This window comes from Microtus oregoni, unplaced genomic scaffold (genome assembly GCF_018167655.1).
Source record: "Microtus oregoni isolate MIOR12 unplaced genomic scaffold, Mior012 000010F_ref0000083, whole genome shotgun sequence".
Classification (NCBI taxonomy): domain Eukaryota; kingdom Metazoa; phylum Chordata; class Mammalia; order Rodentia; family Cricetidae; genus Microtus; species Microtus oregoni.
The window spans coordinates 301,412-319,328 of record NW_024543069.1 but is presented as its reverse complement, the minus strand read 5'-3'; the positions used below and the strand labels follow the sequence as shown (position 1 = coordinate 319,328).

At 40.5% G+C, this 17,917-nt stretch overlaps 2 protein-coding genes across 6 annotated transcripts in view; both read left to right on the top strand.

The window, feature by feature from the left end:
- Lrba (LPS responsive beige-like anchor protein) overlaps positions 1-17,917 on the top strand; it is a 478,937-nt gene that overhangs the window by 425,673 nt on the left and 35,347 nt on the right. For 3 of the 5 annotated variants that reach the window (XM_041659437.1, XM_041659438.1, XM_041659435.1), the window contains exons 49-51: positions 3,902-3,991; positions 9,254-9,446; positions 14,532-14,594. In XM_041659437.1, the coding sequence (XP_041515371.1) occupies positions 3,902-3,991; positions 9,254-9,446; positions 14,532-14,594 (346 nt within the window). The remainder of the gene's footprint in view (positions 1-3,901; positions 3,992-9,253; positions 9,447-14,531; positions 14,595-17,917) is intronic. The other 2 variants (XM_041659440.1, XM_041659439.1) reach the window with 1 other exon arrangement.
- Positions 965-1,456, top strand: LOC121452964 (40S ribosomal protein S20). Its single transcript, XM_041659442.1, has one exon. The coding sequence runs from the start codon at positions 1,068-1,070 to the stop codon at positions 1,425-1,427; it is 360 nt and encodes a 119-aa protein (XP_041515376.1). The 5' UTR covers positions 965-1,067; the 3' UTR covers positions 1,428-1,456.

The window sequence follows — 17,917 nt, the reverse complement described above, 5'->3', positions numbered from 1 at the left end:
AAGTGTGTCACTGTGGGGGTGGGCTTTAAGGTCTCTTTTGCTCAAGCTTTCCTCAGTGTGACTCTCAGTTTATTTCCTGTTGCCTGCAAGACAGCAAAACCAAAGCAGGTGACTTCAGTTTCTCTTTGGGATGAATGACACCCAAATCAGCACCTCCATCTCTCATCTCAGAGTCAGGCGCGGGCTTTTTTTTTTTTTTTTTGCATATTGGACTGCAGATTTCATAATTTTAACATCAAGTTACTATCTTTCTCCTGTCAGACTGGTTCTATGCAACAGAAACCCTACTTCTGTTTATTGCTTTCCTATTATCTGAAACTGTGAGCTCAAACAAAAAGGGAATAAAATAATTTTGTCTTTTTACTTCATTGCTCAAAGTCACCTGTCTCTACAACCTATTGATTTTTAAGTTGTAATTTTCATGCTCATTCCTTTCTGTCACATAACTGCAGGATTAAGGTGCTCACCTCAGCTTTCAGACGGCTTTCTAAACCTCTGAAGAGATGACTCTGTCTTTTGTCACTTAGCCCAAAACTACACTTCAAAATCCAAGCTATATTTCAGTTTTCTTGAATGCGAACCACCAATTATGGGCCTTTCGCCCAAAGTCAGAGCACTGAAACAATATGCCCTGTGACACACACATACACATACAGACACACACATACACATACAGACACACACATACACATACAGACACACACATACACATACAGACACACACATACACACAGACACACACACAGACACACACATGTACACACACACAGACAGACACACACACAGACACACACATAGACACACACACAGACACACACACACAGACACACACAGGGACACACACGGGTTTTTTTTTTTGCAATTTTTTTTCTTTCTTTGATTATTTGACAGTGAGGTTTTTTTAGTGTGAACTTTGTAGGTGACCAGGTCCTGTCAAAATGTTAAAAGGGCTTTCTGAGGCGTCGTGGTGTGCGCCGCGCAGCTCTGCTCGGCCTGCTCCCGTCCTGACTCACCGCTGTTCGCTCCCCGCCGAGGAACAAGTCGGTCAGGAAGCCCACACGGCAGCCATGGCTTTCAAAGACACCGGGAAGACGCCCGTGGAGCCCGAGGTGGCGATCCATCGCATCCGGATCACGCTCACCAGCCGCAACGTGAAGTCGCTGGAGAAGGTGTGTGCCGACCTGATCAGAGGCGCCAAGGAGAAGAACCTGAAAGTGAAGGGGCCCGTGCGCATGCCCACCAAGACCCTGAGGATCACTACGAGAAAAACACCTTGTGGGGAAGGCTCCAAGACGTGGGATCGTTTCCAAATGAGAATCCACAAGCGCCTCATTGACTTGCACAGCCCCTCCGAGATAGTTAAACAGATTACGTCCATCAGTATTGAGCCGGGCGTGGAGGTTGAAGTCACCATTGCAGATGCCTAAGTCAACTGTTTTAATAAATTGGTTTAAATCGGAAAAAAAAAAAAAAAAAAAAAAAAAAAAAAAAAAAAATGTTAAAAGGTTGGACACACAGAAACTAGCCCTTGCCTCATTATGCTGCCCTATGACTGTAACTAAACACACTTTGTTCATTGAAATGATGGTGATGACTTAATAAAGGTAATTTATAAATTTTATACTTACCTTTCATCTGCAAGCCTGTGGTTTTCTTGTTCTCGGCCCCCTCCCTAACACCCTACAGTGACTGGAGCACTAAAGGATTGACCGGTTGGCCCAGAAGGGAAAGCTGCTTAGGTGTAAATCTTGACTGGACCATAGGCAAGATATCCAGGGTTTCCTTCTCCTTACCTATAAAATGAACACAATAACGTTATGATAAAATTTGAAGTTACTTAAACAAGTTCCTGGGGAAATTGAATTCCAAATAAGTAGTTGTTAGCTGCCCTCAGGGAATGTTGGTTGACTCCGCATTGAGGATCTAATTTATGCAAAAACACTTTGCATTGGTGTTTATAGAAACATTGCTTAACCTGTTATTGTTAGTTAATAAGAACACAACCTTAACTTAGAAAACAGCATTAGATCACATAGTTTGTGGATGCTGTGAGTGCAAAATTTGATCATTGCTCATGCTGGCTTTGCTTATCCACTTAGTTCTCACAGATGTCTTGCAAGTTTTTTCATCCTCTGTAGGTTTTACAGCTTGCCTTCACACACTAGACAGATTATTCAGCTTTCCAACTACATTTACCCTTCTTCCTATAAAGAATAGATTCTTTTATTTATTTTTTATTTTACATATATTTGTATTTGCCGACATGACACGTATGTCTGTGTGAGGATGTCAGATCCCCTGGAACTTGAATTGCAGACAGTTTTGAGCTGCTATATGGGTCCTGGGAATGGAACACAGGTCCTTGGGAAGAGCAACCAGTGTTCTCAACTGGTGAGCCATTTCTCCAGTCCAAGAATACATTTTTTGTTGTTGTTGTTGTTTTTCAAGACAGGGTTTCTCTGTAGCTTTGGAGCCAGTCCTGGAACTAGCTCTTATAGATCAGGCTGGCCTCAAACTCACAGAGATTGGCCTTCCTCTGGAATTAAAGGCATGTGCCACCACCGCCCAGCTCCAAGAATTCATTCTCAAAGGGAAGACCTATGCCGAAGGTCAGCTGTGTGCACCTTGTTGGAAGGAAGTAAGACAGGGGAAGGGGAGACAGACCTAATGAAACTATGTATTTTTGCATTTCCTGATTACTGAGTGCATAAATAAATAAATGCTTTCATTGTTTCTACAAGGTTCTTGCAAAGGCCATTAGCGTTCTCCACAGCATATTAAAATTTGAAATTAATATTGGACAATGGTTGTATTTCCTTGTTTATGATCTGTCAAGTGTTTTATGGCACAAAGGTTCTTTAGAGCATAGAGAAATTGAAAACCTACTCTCTTAAGGATTACAGTTACATCATCTACAAGGTGAACATATATTTTCTTCTGGATTTGAGGGATTTTCTCTATCTTTTAGTCTTGGAGTTAGATTGGACAACTTTGTTGGTATTTAAGGGTCCTGTTTATTCTGGCTTCCTGTCTCATCACAAGTCCTAGTCAAACATTCAGGTTAGAGATCCAGGGCAGGTACACAGGGCCTTCTTTCATGGTCATTGTTTATTCATGGGAGGAGACAGACTTAAACAAGTAAACAAAGTCACTAGATAACTGTGGGCAGGAATCTTCTCCTATGTTGAGGGGCTTGGGAAGTGGTCATCTATGCCAAGTGGACAAATAAGAACTAATAGTGTATGTTTTGCAAAACACACTCACACACACACACACACGTGCACATATGCACACACACACATTACACCTTCTCAAAAGGGCACATACACATGCTGTTCTGCTTAACTGGTCCTGGCTACACTATCTCATGTTGGGACACAGCATATGGCTTTTACCCTGTTATTTAGCCCCCGAGGTTCAAAGAGGCTGTCAACAATAATGATCTTGCTGTGGCAAAGGTAATGCAGTGTCAGGCTATTTTCAGAGGAACTGTATTAGGTTTGCTGTTTTCACCCTGCTCTCCCCTTGCCAGGATGGAATGGAGACTATAATCAAAGCAGCAGCAGTTTCTAGCTACCTGTAAAAGAGCAACTGTTCATCGTTCCACGTGATAGGAGTAGAAAATGAAAAGCAGGAAGAGATACTTTGTTATTGTGATCGCTTTTCTCTGCCTCACGTCACTGAGCATGACGAGAAAGATTTTAGTGTTGTAGAAACTCCCACTGTACTGCAGGGTGACCTCACCCTCAGTGCCCTGGCCAGGTGCCTCGGTCCCCTGCGGGAACAACGGGTTGATTTTTCAACATGAAACTGGAAGCAAGTATAGAGTAACATTTGGGATGGCTGTTGTCCTTCTGCTCGTAACCCTCCTAACCCTCAGACTTTTCTGTGCCCCTTTCAGGCCGTTGAAGCTCAAATCCGAAGTTTTGGACAGACACCATCTCAACTGCTCATAGAGCCTCACCCTCCCCGAGGCTCGGCCATGCAAGCGGTGAGTGCTGTTTTCACTCTTCTCTGGCCTCTTCAGCTCACCCCTGCTACCCTCACCAGGCTCTCACCTACATGGTGTCACCAGCCAGCTTACAACCAGCCAGCACTATCATATTCTCCCCTGGAGTCTCGAGAAAGTAAACAGTCTCTAGTGCTCATGTTTATCAGCTCATGGTTTCTTCTGTAGGACCACAATCTCTTCATTGTAGAATAAAGAGCTCCACATATAAAATTTCAACTTTTTTCTAGTTTGATCCTGTTTTCTTGATTTGTTTTGCTATTGTGGGTTTTTTTTTGTTGTTGTTGTTGTTTATTTGTTGTTTCTTTGGTTTGGGTTTTTTGAGACAGGGTTTCTCTGTAGCTTTGGAGACTGTTCTGAAACTCACTCTGTGCTGGTCTCAAGCTTGCAGAGATCTGCCTGTCTCTGCCTCCCAAGTGCTGGGATGAAAGGCGTGAGCCGCCACCACCCAGCTATTGTGCTTATTATTAACACCCACTGTATTTTCTAGTTCCAGAATTTTAAAATTATTCTGATGTGTAGGTTCAGTAATGGTCAGAACCCAGAGGGGAGGGAATGAATGGTAGTTTGGCCTACACAGACCTGGATAGCTTAAAACAGTTCATTATTGCTTGTGATTTAGACGTTGTTGAACATGCCGTACACTCTGCTCTAGTTCACTACGTCACCACGGGGCCTGAGGTGGGTGGCTCCTCTCTCTAGGTGAGCTTTCATCTCTTCCATCTGAAGATAGAATGGGTCACTCCCATGGTAGATCAGTAGTTGATGAGGCTTCTTGGTCAAAACAAGTCAAAATCTAGCCTAGAGTCAGGACTTAGGCAGCAAAATAATATGGCTAATCGCCTTTAGCTTCTGAAGCATGTCTTCCGTCATGTCTTCAGTGGTGGGCCCGGGGGCGGGGGGTTACAGTCAACAAATTGATTCACATGATGACTGTAGATATTTTTCTCGCATTATCCCTCATAAAACTGTTCCTTGATGTCCTAGATTTAGAGTAGAGACTATAAAATCTATATGAACTAATCTTATGATCAACTTATGACAAATCCAAATTCCATGCTGTGTCATAGAGATGACAGATGGTAGGAAGGAGAGATGGGCAGCCAGGAGGGCCTGAGAAAGAGGTGATGCCCTGCTGACTGCCCTCTGATCTTTTCTTTTCTCTCCTTCCTTTTTTCCCCCCCATGTCTTTTTCTTTCTTTCCTCTTAGTGCTCTTCTTTTTCCTCCAGGGGTTTTCCCTTTTATGTATGGTAACATGACTTATACATAATATACTACAAACATTTAAAAAATTATTTGTATCATCATTTCTGAAGTGTTTTTAAACCAGTGAAATCAGATTTAAATGAGCATCAAATGACTCTGGTGTGCAGAAAGAAACACAAAGAATGCATGTTTAGCAAGAACAATGACAGATAATGTTGTAAACATAGAAAGAATGATTTACATTGGGATGTATGAATTAGTCTTGGTAATAACTTGAGGATGGGTCTCAGGCTGCTGGGTGATGATTCATAGAAACCCTTCCACTGCTCCATTGACTTGCTCCAGAGTCACTGCACAGCCATGGTTTCTGAGCCTGTTGTACCATTTCTTCTATGTGGCAAAAGATTATTACCTCCTGGAGGCAGATCTATAGGGTAGAAGGCCCTTACTATCTTTATTCTTTGAACTGCATAGCTGAACTCCTTTTCAGACCTATACAAATTCTATTTTTAATCTGATACATAAGCGGGTAGCAAAGAAGGCACATTAAAAAAAAACCCACAGTTTTATCCCATGCTTTTTCAGACCCAGGCCAGCTGGCCTTGGTGAGTTCCCGATAGAACATCCCCATTGTCTCAGTGTGTGGGTGTACTCCTCGCAGTCCTGAGTTCCTTGCTCGTGCTTCCTCTCCTTCTGCTCCTGATTTGGACCTTGAGATTTCTGTCTGCTGCTCCAATGTGGGTCTCTGTCTCTGTCTCCTTTCATAGCCTGATGAAGGTTAATATTCAGGAGGGTGCCTATATGTTTATCTTTGGATTCACCTTCTTTAGCTTCTCTAGGATCGCGAATTATAAGCTCAATGACCTTTATTTATGGCTAGAAACCAAGTATGAGTGAGTACATCCCATGTTCCTCTTTTTGGGTCTGGCTTACCTCACTCAGGATAGTGTTTTCTATTTCCATCCATTTGTATGCAAAATTCAAGAAGTCCTTGTTTTTTACTGCTGAGTAATACTCTAATATGGGATAAAACCGGACTTGCTGAACATAGCGGACAATGAGGACTACTGAGAACTCAAGAACAATGGCAATGGGTTTTTGATCCTACTGCACGTACTGGCTTTGGGGGAGCCTAGGCAGTTTGGATGCTCACCTTACTAAACCTGGATGGAGGTGGGCGGTCCTTGGACTTCCCACAGGTCAGGGAACCCTGATTACTCTTCGAGCTGATGAGGGAGGGGGACTTGATTGGGGGAGGGGGAGGGAAATGGGATGCTGTGGCCGGGAGGAGGCAGAAATCCTTAATAAATAAATAAATTTAATATAAAAAAAAGAGAAAAAAACCCACAGTTTTCAGAAAGCATGCCATTAGTCTGGGGAGACTGATTTGACTTGGCTAGCTGTTTCTTACTCTTTCTCAACGTGGCTGGCAGAAGCTCCTAGGGTTAACAAGAGATTATTTCTCTCCTCCAAGTTTTACCAGTTCTTAGTTTATCTATAGCTGTTGCCACTGGCACAGCCCAGCCCAGGAGGGCAGAACATGCTCTTCTTCCCAGAGTTCCCTGGGGTGGCTTGCTAAGCTGCATCCTCAGGGCAGAGTGTGCTCTCCTTCCTAGGATGTGATGGAGATGCTGACTGGAGGGTCACTTGGGTGTAAGCAGCAGTGGATAGCTATAGAAGTTGTGTCTGTTGCTTGCTGTGTAAAGTATTTTGTCCTCGCCACGTAACCAAGAGTTGGCCCTAAGAGTCACTGTGTAAGCACAATGTTGTTCCTACACATTGGGTTGTTGGTTTTCCCCACCTGCTTTTTAAGGCTAGAAACATCAATTTAAGCCTAATAATATTTACAGTATGAGCTGCTAATCTCAGAAAAAAATGTAGGAACTTCCTTTCAGGGAGACTTTATGAATCTGTTGTACTCTGATTTTCTCTGAGTTTATAAATTCACTTTAGTAAATATTTTTAAACAATGTAGTTGAAAAATAAGACTTGGGATACAGAAATGGTGTTCATTTCCTTTCCAGTAGGTTTTTTAAACACTTGCTTACAGAACATTGTCATTGCTCTTTGTTCCTCATCTTCTAGATCTAATTTAATGAAAATCATATAAATGGGTCTTTGTATGAAAAATTTCTGATATCAGGGGTTTATTTTGGAATTAAGGGCCCTCATTTATTGATTGTTTTTACTAACATTCAGATGAGTTTCCATCCCACTGTCTCCCACCATACACACATATGAAATAGCAGAAATTAAAGCCAGCTCATGCTGCGATAAGTGCAGGAGCCATGATATACACCAGGTGTAGTAATTAGCAGGCGCACGAAGCTGCCTATTTGTCTGGTTCTGCCGCTGTTGCTGTATCCCCCTGTGTTTTCACACCATCAGATAGTTGGATTTAATTGAGGCCACATCAGTTGAGGCATTACTGACACCTTTAATTGAATGAGCATCCAGGGAGGATTAACTCATAATATTGATTGGCTTTTAGCCACTTGCTCAGAAGGGTGTCTGGGTAGCTTATTAGTTGCCTTTATTTACACCTTTATGCAAAGAGTGCAAATAGGAAATCTTAGTGCAATATGTTTTTCTAAGTACTCTTAATAACTTTTTTAAAAGGGCTGATAATAAAAATGCAAATGTATTTAATTTTTTATTAGCAGTTCTGAATAAATGTGTTAAATATATGTGCCTCCACATTTACATATACCTGGTGTTCTGAAATATGAGGGTAGGAAAGCAGCCAGAAGCATTTCATCTAAGTGTTTCAGTCCTGAACGATACTAATCAGCTATTAGAAAACAGACATGGTCAGGGAGCACTGCGGAAAGTTACCATGTGATAGCCGAGGAAACGGACAAATAAACCAGTGAATTAGGGTAGTGTTTCCGTGTCTTAGGTTATGACATATGGGCTATAGAAATGATACAAACCCTTGGTAGTCTTCAAGATTTATTTTCTTGATGGTTATTAGAAGAGTATTTTGCATAGTATTTTCAATTAATTTCTGACTTTTCTAGGGACAGGCAAAAAATGTCTTGAGCTTTGAGGTTTTTCTGTTGTTGTTGTTTGTAACTGAGAGGGAAAAGAAACATAAGCATTTCTCTTTATCCCTATTTATGGCTTGATGTGCTATACAAATATATTGCCAGTACATTTACATTGCTTTGAAACAACTTTATAATTAAGTTTATATATTACATTCATAAATTCTCCACCATAGTAATAAACACATGCTTCCCGCTTTTAAAAAATTATATTTGTTTTAATCATGCCTCAGTTGTCAAAATACTCTTGCTACTCAAGGCTTACTTTTGATTATCTTTGGAAATTATCTTAACTTGCTTTCATGACATTTGCCTATTCTCATTCTTTTTATTTTTGTTTAAAATGAAAAGATTACTGGGTGACACATGATGGCAACTGGGATGGATTAGTACACCCCCAATACTTTGAATCTAAATCACACCATCTTTTAGCATTTCATGGCAGTAGACAAAGAAAGGGAGCCAATAAAATTTGTACACTTTTTTCTTTAAAAAAATATCCATTTAATGTGCACTGGTGTTTTGCTTGCATATATATGTGAGGGTGTCAAAGCCCCTGCAACTGGAGCATAGACAGTTGTGAGCTGCTATGAGGGTGCTGGGAATTGAACCCTAGTCCTCTAGAAGAGCAATCAGTGATCTTAGCTGCTGAACCATCTCTCCAGCCCAGATTTGTAGACTGTTAACATGTTTCATTAACACATCCTACTTTAGTCACTAAAAACACCAACATGAGCTGGGGGTGTAGCTCAGTGGTAAAGCATTTGCTTAACATGTTGGAGGCCCAAGGTTCAGTCCCCAGTGCTGGGGAAAAAAGTTCTAATGTCATGTGCCATAGACAAAGCGAGTCAGTCATAAGCACAGTGTACAAACTTTCTGAACATTACACTTTGACTTGCAGCCTGTTTTAACACGCTCTTCCTCTTCTTCTCCCGTATCCTCTCTCTCTTTGTCTTTTGTTTACTTGGGTTTTGTCTGTCCACTCAACAGTATCTCCTCCTGCAGAGTCCGTTGATGTTCACAGACCAAGCCCAGCAAGATGTCATCATGGTCCTAAAGTTCCCTTCTAACTCCCCGGTCACCCACGTGGCAGCCAACACCCAGCCAGGTTTGATAACTCCTGCTGTCATCACGGTCACTGCTAACAGACTCTTTGCTGTGAACAAGTGGCACAACCTTCCTGGTGAGTAAGAAATACCTGAACTTTTAAACATTAATGTCAGTCGAAATGGTGAATATTAAAGGCTTAAAGAGATCCCACCTAAGGCATATAGTGTAAATGTAAAAACGTGAGCTATTTTTAGCACCTGATATTTAATACTTGTCAAACATACTATTTCTAACATTATTTTTTCTAACAAAATATTTTAGTGTAATGGTCCTGTGTATTATGTCTACAATTGGCATATAATTATCAGGTACCACTTCCCAAATTATTCATTTGGATTACATCTGACAAAAAACTTTCTTTTGTCTAGAATCTGCTAAATGTTCTGGTTTTTTTGTTTTTTGTTTTTAACTCTCTTGCAGCTCTGATGATTGAACCTAAGATCTTTTACAGCAAATTCTGTTCCACTGGTTAAATCTCTACCCCAAACTTATCCTTTTATGCATGGCATGGTAGAATCTGTTGTGGAACATATAAATGACAGAGTACTAATAAGTACTGCCTACCCATTAGTACTGCCTTCTTCCACTGAGTGCTAAATAGCCATATTCAACTGAAAGAACCACTAGTATCCCAAACCATCTGTCTTAGCCAGGGTCTCTATTGCTGTGAGAGACACTATGACCACAGCAACTCTTATAAAGGAAAAACATTTAATTGGGGTGGCTTACATCTCAGAGGTTCAGTCCATTATCTTCATGGCAGAAAGCATAGTGGCATGCAGACAGACACAGTGCCGATTACATCTTGACATGCAGGCAACGGGAAGTGGTCTACCTCACTGAAAGTAGCTTGACCATAGAAAACCTCAAAACCCACTCCCATAATGACACATTTCCTCCAACAAGGCCACACCTACCCCAAAAAAGCTACTCCTCCTAAAAATGCTACTCCCTTTGGGCACCATTTTCTTTCAAACCACCAAATTCCACTCCCTGGCTCTCAAAGACTTATAGACATATCATAATGCAAAAATCCATTCAGTCCAATTTAAAAATTCCCCTCTAGGCCTCCAGGAACACCCCTGACACATGTCTGTCTGGCCTCAGCACAGAAGAAGGTTCCATAATGCCTTTCTTACATCTTTGACTCAAGCCAGAATCATGTGGCTGAAGCTGCCAAGTTCTGCTGTTTTCTGGGGCTGGAATGTGAGCCCCTTGGTCAATTGTAGTTTTACCTGCTTTCTGTTTCCATGGTTTTCTTTCCTGTCCAATATTCTGGAACTTGCTTTGTAGATCAGGCTAGCCTAAAACTCAGAGATCTGCCAGCCTCTGCCTTCTGAGTGCTGGGATTAAAAGAGTGTACCACTGCACTGGACTCTAAACTTTTCACAGGTTGGAAACTTAGCTGGGTGGGATCCTGCCCCGAGGTCATCACTCCCTTTATTCCACTTCTTAATCCCTTTATCTCGTTGAACACAGGATTTAGCTCCAGTCCACTTCCTAGTGCCCTTTTCTTAATCTGTATATTTTATATTTATATTTGCTCAGCTTGCTCCTTTTCATTATAAGTCTTTGTCAAACTTAACACCAATAGCCACACAACTAGAGTCTATACTAGGCTGTTTTGAGATTTTTCTCTGCCAACAGAATTAATCCATAACTCTTCACTTTAGCCTCCAGCAAACTTTTTGAACAAGGGCAAAAACCAGCCACATTCTTCACCAAAATACCACAAGAACAATCTCTAGGCCACATATTAATATTCTTCCCCTCTGAACCCTCTTGAGACAGCCTCCCCCACTCCAATTCAAGTAACTCTTTTAACACCACTGTTTTCCACGCTCCTACTACTGTGGCCCATTAAGCAGTGCTTAAAGCACTCCACTGCCTTCCTAACCCAAAGTACCAAAGTCTAAATTCTTCCAAACAAAAGCACTGTCAAACCTATCAAAGAGGTACCAACTTCTGTCTCAGGATCTCTGCTGCTATATACCATGGTGTATGCAGTGTCCGTGAAGGCCAAAAGATGGTGACAGATCCCCTGAGACTGGAATTACAGATAGTTGTGAGCTGCCATGTGGATACTGGGAACAGAACCTGCGTCCTCAAAGAGCAGCCAGTGCCTTAACTACTGAGCCATCTCTCCAGCTCACTATAATTTTAAAAATATTGTTAAGACGTTTGGAAAACTTGTTAAAGTCCTAAAGATAATTGACTTTTCCTCAGAATTGGCTAATGATACAGGTAGAAATGACTTGGTGTTCTGCTTATCATTAAATCTGTAAAGTTTTTATAAAGCACCTGAACTGAAGTGGTTGCAAAGGTAAAATTATTGAATGAGAGAATTATCCAAATTAAATGTAAGAGATTTTGGAGTAAGGCAAAACACATTCAAATGAAAATCTGCCATATTGGCTAAACTCAATAAGGAATCTTTCAAAAAGAATCTGGGATTGGCATGAAAATTGGTTAAACGTAGCCACTTTCATGGCCAATGGAAATGATACAGTGTGTGTAGAAATGCTAGTATTTGATTAGAGAACAGATTTCTCTAAAAAAGTAAAAACAGAAAGATTGAGACAGTTCCTTAATGCTTCTATGATTTTATCTTTTTGTTCTTGTTTCTCCAGGAGACATGTTTATATTTGGGAGTGAACATTTTAAGAAATGTAGTTGTTCATTTCTCTAATTCTTTCTCATGAGGAGAACAACATACTAGTGGATACACTAGAGGATTTCCCCACTCTGTGTATAGTTACCCAGGAGCTTTCCAAATGTTTCAATGTATGTGCTGGAGAGATAGACTTTTCAACTGTTGAAAAGCACCTTAAGTCTTGAGAACTAAGTGTCTCATATTTCCCTTTTGAACCAGCTACTTCTCTAACTTACTTGCTTCCTTTAATACTTGGCAGGTGGGAGTTTCCTTCCCAAGTCCACTTTTTCTATAAATATGCAAGGTAACTTAATGTCTGTTTCTACCAATAGAGTCCCATTCATGTGTATCCTGATGTTCCTAGCATCAGCACAGCATTCTAAGGTTAGAGCCTGGAGTCAGCATGGTTCTGCAGTTTTTGCCTGTCATTGTCTCCAGCGAGCTGTTATGGCCCCACACCCATTTCACTAGTAGTATTTGTTCCCACACTTCACATAATGCCTCCTTCGGAGTGTGACACACAGCTTGCCACAGACAATATAGAGAATGATGACATGGACATTACCAAAGAAATTTGCCCTTCTAGAATATGATATCCAGATCTGAACTATGTTTACATCTAAAAAATTCTAAGCATAATTCCCTTATACCTCTGCCTCGTTTCAGATCTATAGAGGAGACCCTCATTTTTCGTCTACCTCGTAATTCCTTTACCAGCCAGTATGTCTTGATTTAAAACAGAAATCACTAGCAGTTCTTCTTGGTGAATGTCAATTCATATTCAATCAGTTTTTATTAATTTTTGATTCTGTTTTCTTTGAGAACCTACGGTTTCCATATCTATTCATTGGGCTGGCTTTGTTGTTTTTTTTTTTAAATAATATTTGTGTCATGATTTACAAAACAAGTAATTTCTGTTGGGTATTAGCCAAATAGTGTAGCATATTCAAAGGCCTGGGCTCAACCCCAAGTATTCAAAACAAAACAGGACACAAATCTTATTTTCTCCTCCCATTAAAAGGACCTTGAAGAGCCTCTGACCATCCTGTGGGGTATACTGACTCAGTCCCTCAACCACTGGAGAGCAGAGGTTGAGCATGAACAGAGGCTTCACGACTTGCCCGAGATGGCAGAAGTAGGATTGGAGGTGGCTGAGCTCCTGAGGCTCCTTTCTTCAGCAGTTGGCTTTAACGCTTCTTACGGCCTCAGGTCTCAAAGCAGAGACCCATTGTGAATGGCACTGGTGTGGCTGGAAGTCACTGGCTCTACTGTGTGGTTTCAGCTCCTTCCGTTTCTTACACACATTTGCCTATAGCTTTTACTGCCAGTATTGGTCTCGCTCAGGTTTTATCGATGTTAAAGTTTGCCAAGCATCCTTGAAAAGGTGACATTTAATAACTAGAGAAAATATACCCTAATAAGTTTTAAAGTAATCTGATGAGCTCATAAAATGCATTGTTGTTTATTTTCAACCACCAACGACAGTCAGAAAACCCCCTGGTATCCGATAATACTGAGTAAAATCTGGGGCTCATCCAAGCAAGGCTGTCGATACTTGTGCATCTAAAGGCAGATACCGACCAGGGTAAAGAGCAGTGGTCTGAGGAAAGAATTCAGAAAGGGGCCTAAAATTTAGTGATGAGAACTATGCATCTGGAAAGGTCACCTGCTGTACACTAAGACCGAGTTGCAGAGCGAGCCAGTGCACTGCATTCCCTCTGGACCGAAAGTCTTTCCACTCTTGCAGAGAAATAGCTTACAAAACCTCTATTCAACTGCAGCATAATTTGCCTGCATCTACAAAACCATTCTGAGGATGGAACAAAATATTATTAGTCTGGATTGATTTTTTTTTAATTCATTTGCTTTGCAGGGTATTTTTAAGTCAAAACCATGGAAATATTAAATATTAATAAAACTTTGTAAAAACCCTCACTCCAATCTTTAAGAAAATATTTCAGTCAAATGCATTTAACTACGACATTTATCTGCGGATACCTTTATTTTTATTCAAACTTTCAATTGATTGATTTTTGGTGATGGATGAAACACTAAACGTTCCCTGACTTAGACCTTCCTCTTTCTCCATCATAAACTGACATTTTTTTGTGGATCCTTTGTGCTGCAGCATTCAAAACTGCCTTTTTAAGAAGGAATGAAGCAGTGTTTGCTGCAGTCGGCAGATGGTTGTCACATTTTGTTTTCAGCACGCTTTACCACTTAATTCTGTTTGCTGCAGCATTGGAGGCTGCCAGTCAAGCATCTGCTATAGCTTATGGCCTAGGACTGGAGCCACCGCAGAGGCGCATGTTCAGAGCAGCACTAGTCTAAGATAAATGTTTAATAAGTGAGCCGTAAAAACACCTGGACTTTTATTCTTTAAATTTTACAAAACTGCGCGAGAGATTTGGAGGTTGGAAACGATTCTGTGTAAGGTTGACGTGTGCTTTTTTGTAGTTAAGTGTATGAAAAATAATGCTTTTTTTTTTCTTTTGTGAATTCTAGCTCACCAAGGTGCTGTACAAGACCAGCCATACCAGCTGCCAGTGGAAATCGATCCTCTCATAGGTCTGTCACTTCTCTCTCTCTTTGCGATTCATTAAGCTCTGTATGGTGGCCCTGAAGTGTAGATTACAGTTGTTTTTCACTTGCTGGTTGCTGGGAATGGAATTTTCCTGATAAACCATTTGCATGCAAATTGGAATGCAATGAGCTGTGGCTATGCTGGTATTTCATCAACTCCCCCTCGTTGGTTTGCCTAATTTGAACAGGCCTAGGACGCGTGTCACTGAAAATTAATATGGATGCTGTAATAATGTGTGATTGAGAATGCGCATGAAGTACTGTCAGGATAATATTGGATCTTTTCATCACTCAGACTTGTTGATGAGCAGGAGCGAGGCGCGTTATGATGAATTGGTGCAAGCGTGATGTGATGGGGCTTCTTTGCCAGGGAAATTTTCATAATAACAGTGGGATTCTTAGCAGCACTGTGTTATAAAAAATAAAACTGTAATGCCAGGGTCTCATCATTAAAGGAGATGAATCCTTTCTTCCCGGGTCCTCTGTTCAGTCAGGGGGGTTAGTGTGCAATTGCAGAGCGGTTTCAAATTTGAAATATATTGCCCAGCCAATGGGAGTGTTAAGATATTTGTATTCATTTTCCTAGAGTCCTACAGCCAATAAATTGCCATTGGACGTTAAATTTGTTGAGGGAGAAAGAAAAAAAATAGGGAGGAGACAAGAAAGAGTCGCTAGGAAAGGAAAGCATCTGCAGCAGATGACGTAGAATTTTTAATTGCTGGTATGGTTTGGAGTCATTTAGCTGAGATCTCTAGCTAGCATTTGTCATTCTTATGCGTCGGGATTTCAAATGTGGTGTCACCAAAAAGGTTAAGCTTGATAACTTTTAGAATTAAAAAAAAAAAGCAAACCGTAATTGCCTTACCATGGGGGTAAGCAACCAGCATGGATATTTGGCCTTTAATTTTGGCAAATTTACCCTGAACAAATAAATTTGTTAGAATGTTACCATTTTACATATTAATTTTGCAAATAAATGAGCAGATTTATTATTTAAAAATCTATGTTCCCGATTTGCATGTTACCCTGTTTTTTTTTTTTTAAGTCTTCACCACAATAGAACACTAAATGGTTATCATTCAGTAGATGATTTTCTACTACAGGATGAATAAAACTTGAAATTCAAAAACAATTCATTAGTCATTTCCCCAGTAAATACTATTCTGAATTTCATTCGAGACCCTTAATTTCATTTTGCTTTGGAAAGATACTGTTTGCTACTTGTTAAAAGTAGCAAAGAAAAATGCTCACTCTGTAGTTTTAAAATCAGGAAAATAAAGCCCATTTGCTAAGACATGTAAAACACTCTTTCTGAATTATAGGCTCACCACTTTAAAACATGGCAATGAATATTCTGTAATATAATTAAATGAATTCAGTCAATATGGGCAATGTTTCTTGGTAAAAGGCCAAATATTAAATATTTCAGGCTTTGTGGGTCTTAAGGTTTCAGACAGTTATTTAACTCTTTGATCTCAGTACCAAAGCCACCATGGACGGACAATAGATGGGTGTTCCTGCTTTCCAATAATGCTTCATATTTAATGACCTACAGGTATGACTCATTCAGCCTGTGGGTCATGGTTTACCACAGGAGCTTCCAGATTGCTGGCCATCAAACAGCCCCTCCATTCACCACAGTAACTGTCTTAGGTAGCCCAGGCTGGCCTCAAGGTCAGTAGTGACTCAGGATGACCTTGAACTTCTGAGTGCTGGGATTTCAGGTGTGTGTGCCACCATTTAGTGTCAGTCCCAGGACTTCGGACTTGCTAGGCAAGGACTCTGTCAACTGAGCATAATCCCATCTTCCTCACTAATCTTAAAATTTATACACAAAAGTTTTTAGCATAATTCCAAGTAGTTAAAATTTCTGACATAGTAGAAAACATTTGTGATATATCCAATGGAATCCCAATATCAAAATGAACTGGTATTCAACATCTTTTACTTTTAAAAATACATATGAAAACCTTCAACAGTTGGAAATTTCACCAAATTATTTTTTTACTTTTGATTTATTTCCTGTTTTCTTCACATAATTTTATCTTAACTCTTAACTGGTTATGCTATTATACTTTTCAGCCATGAACATATGTATGGAAAGTTAAAACATATGTCTATAAACTTAGATTGTTCTGTGCATTCAAGGTTCAGATTTGTTTTATGCTTCATTTTAAAAAATATTTGGAAATAAATAAAAACATAATACCCCAAAAGTACAAATTAAAATCTTTAATTAATTACACCGAGTAGCCTTTGCAATTTTTCTTTCTTTTGTTTTGTGCTGCGCACCGTGCCCCCGTCTGCGCTCTATGCGCTAGACCCCAGTTCGAGAGCTTTGGGCAAGGGGCTGGAGGTTTGAGAATACAGACGCAGAGACAGACCACACGCAGACCTTTAAACACTGATACCAAAAGGCCCCCTTTATTAGCACCATGGAGGCTTAAATACACTCCAGTCAATGGCCAACAGGTGAAAATCCCATATTCTGATCCTGTAAGCTAGGCACAGCTTCTAGTAACTTCAATTAGAAGACTCTAGACAGGGAAGAGCAGCTGAAGGCCAAGACTCATTAGTCCCAACAGTTTTGTTTTGGGGTGTGTGTGTGTGTGTTAAAATCTCATTCTAGCCAGGCGGTGGTGTCGCACACCTTTAATCCCAGCACTTGAGAGACAGAGGCAGGCAGATCTCTGATTTCGTGGTTAGCCTGGTCTACAGAGCGGGTTCCAGGACAGTCAGGGCTACACAGAGAAATTCTGTCTCAGAAAACAACAACTAAAGTCTCATTCTATACCCTAACCTGGAATTCATTATAGCGCAAAACAGCCTTGAACTCTAGGCCTTCCCACTGCAGCCTCCCGAGCGCTGGGTTCACAGGTGTGTGCCGCCACTTCTCACCGCCTTACAGTTTACACTTGTAGCTAAGTATGTGGGCTTCTCAGTGTGGCGCTGGAGATGCAGCTCTGGGCCTCAGCAGTGCTGAGCACGTGTGTTGTACCACCAAAGTTTAACCCCGTCCTGTAATGAACTTTAATACTAAAGAAATATAAAAGCAAGCACTTTTTAGAAATAAGTCTTCATTTAACTAAATGGGGTGTTTCCCCTTCTAATAGTGCATGTGTTGATAAACATTATTTAACTCTAAGTTGGCTAGGTAGATTTGTTCAACAGAGCTGTCCCTATTGCTTTGATTTTGTAGCTGAGGAATGTTACATAAGAAAGTAGAGAAGAAAGGGAAATGTTTTGCTCTAACAATGCCATATAGATTTTTGTACTTTTTGTAATATGTAACAAAATTCACGTAATGA

Coding starts and splice junctions, on each gene's coding strand:
- LOC121452964 (XM_041659442.1), top strand. CDS start 1,068: ATGGCTTTCAAAGACACCGGGAAGACGCCCGTGGAGCCCGAGGTGGCG.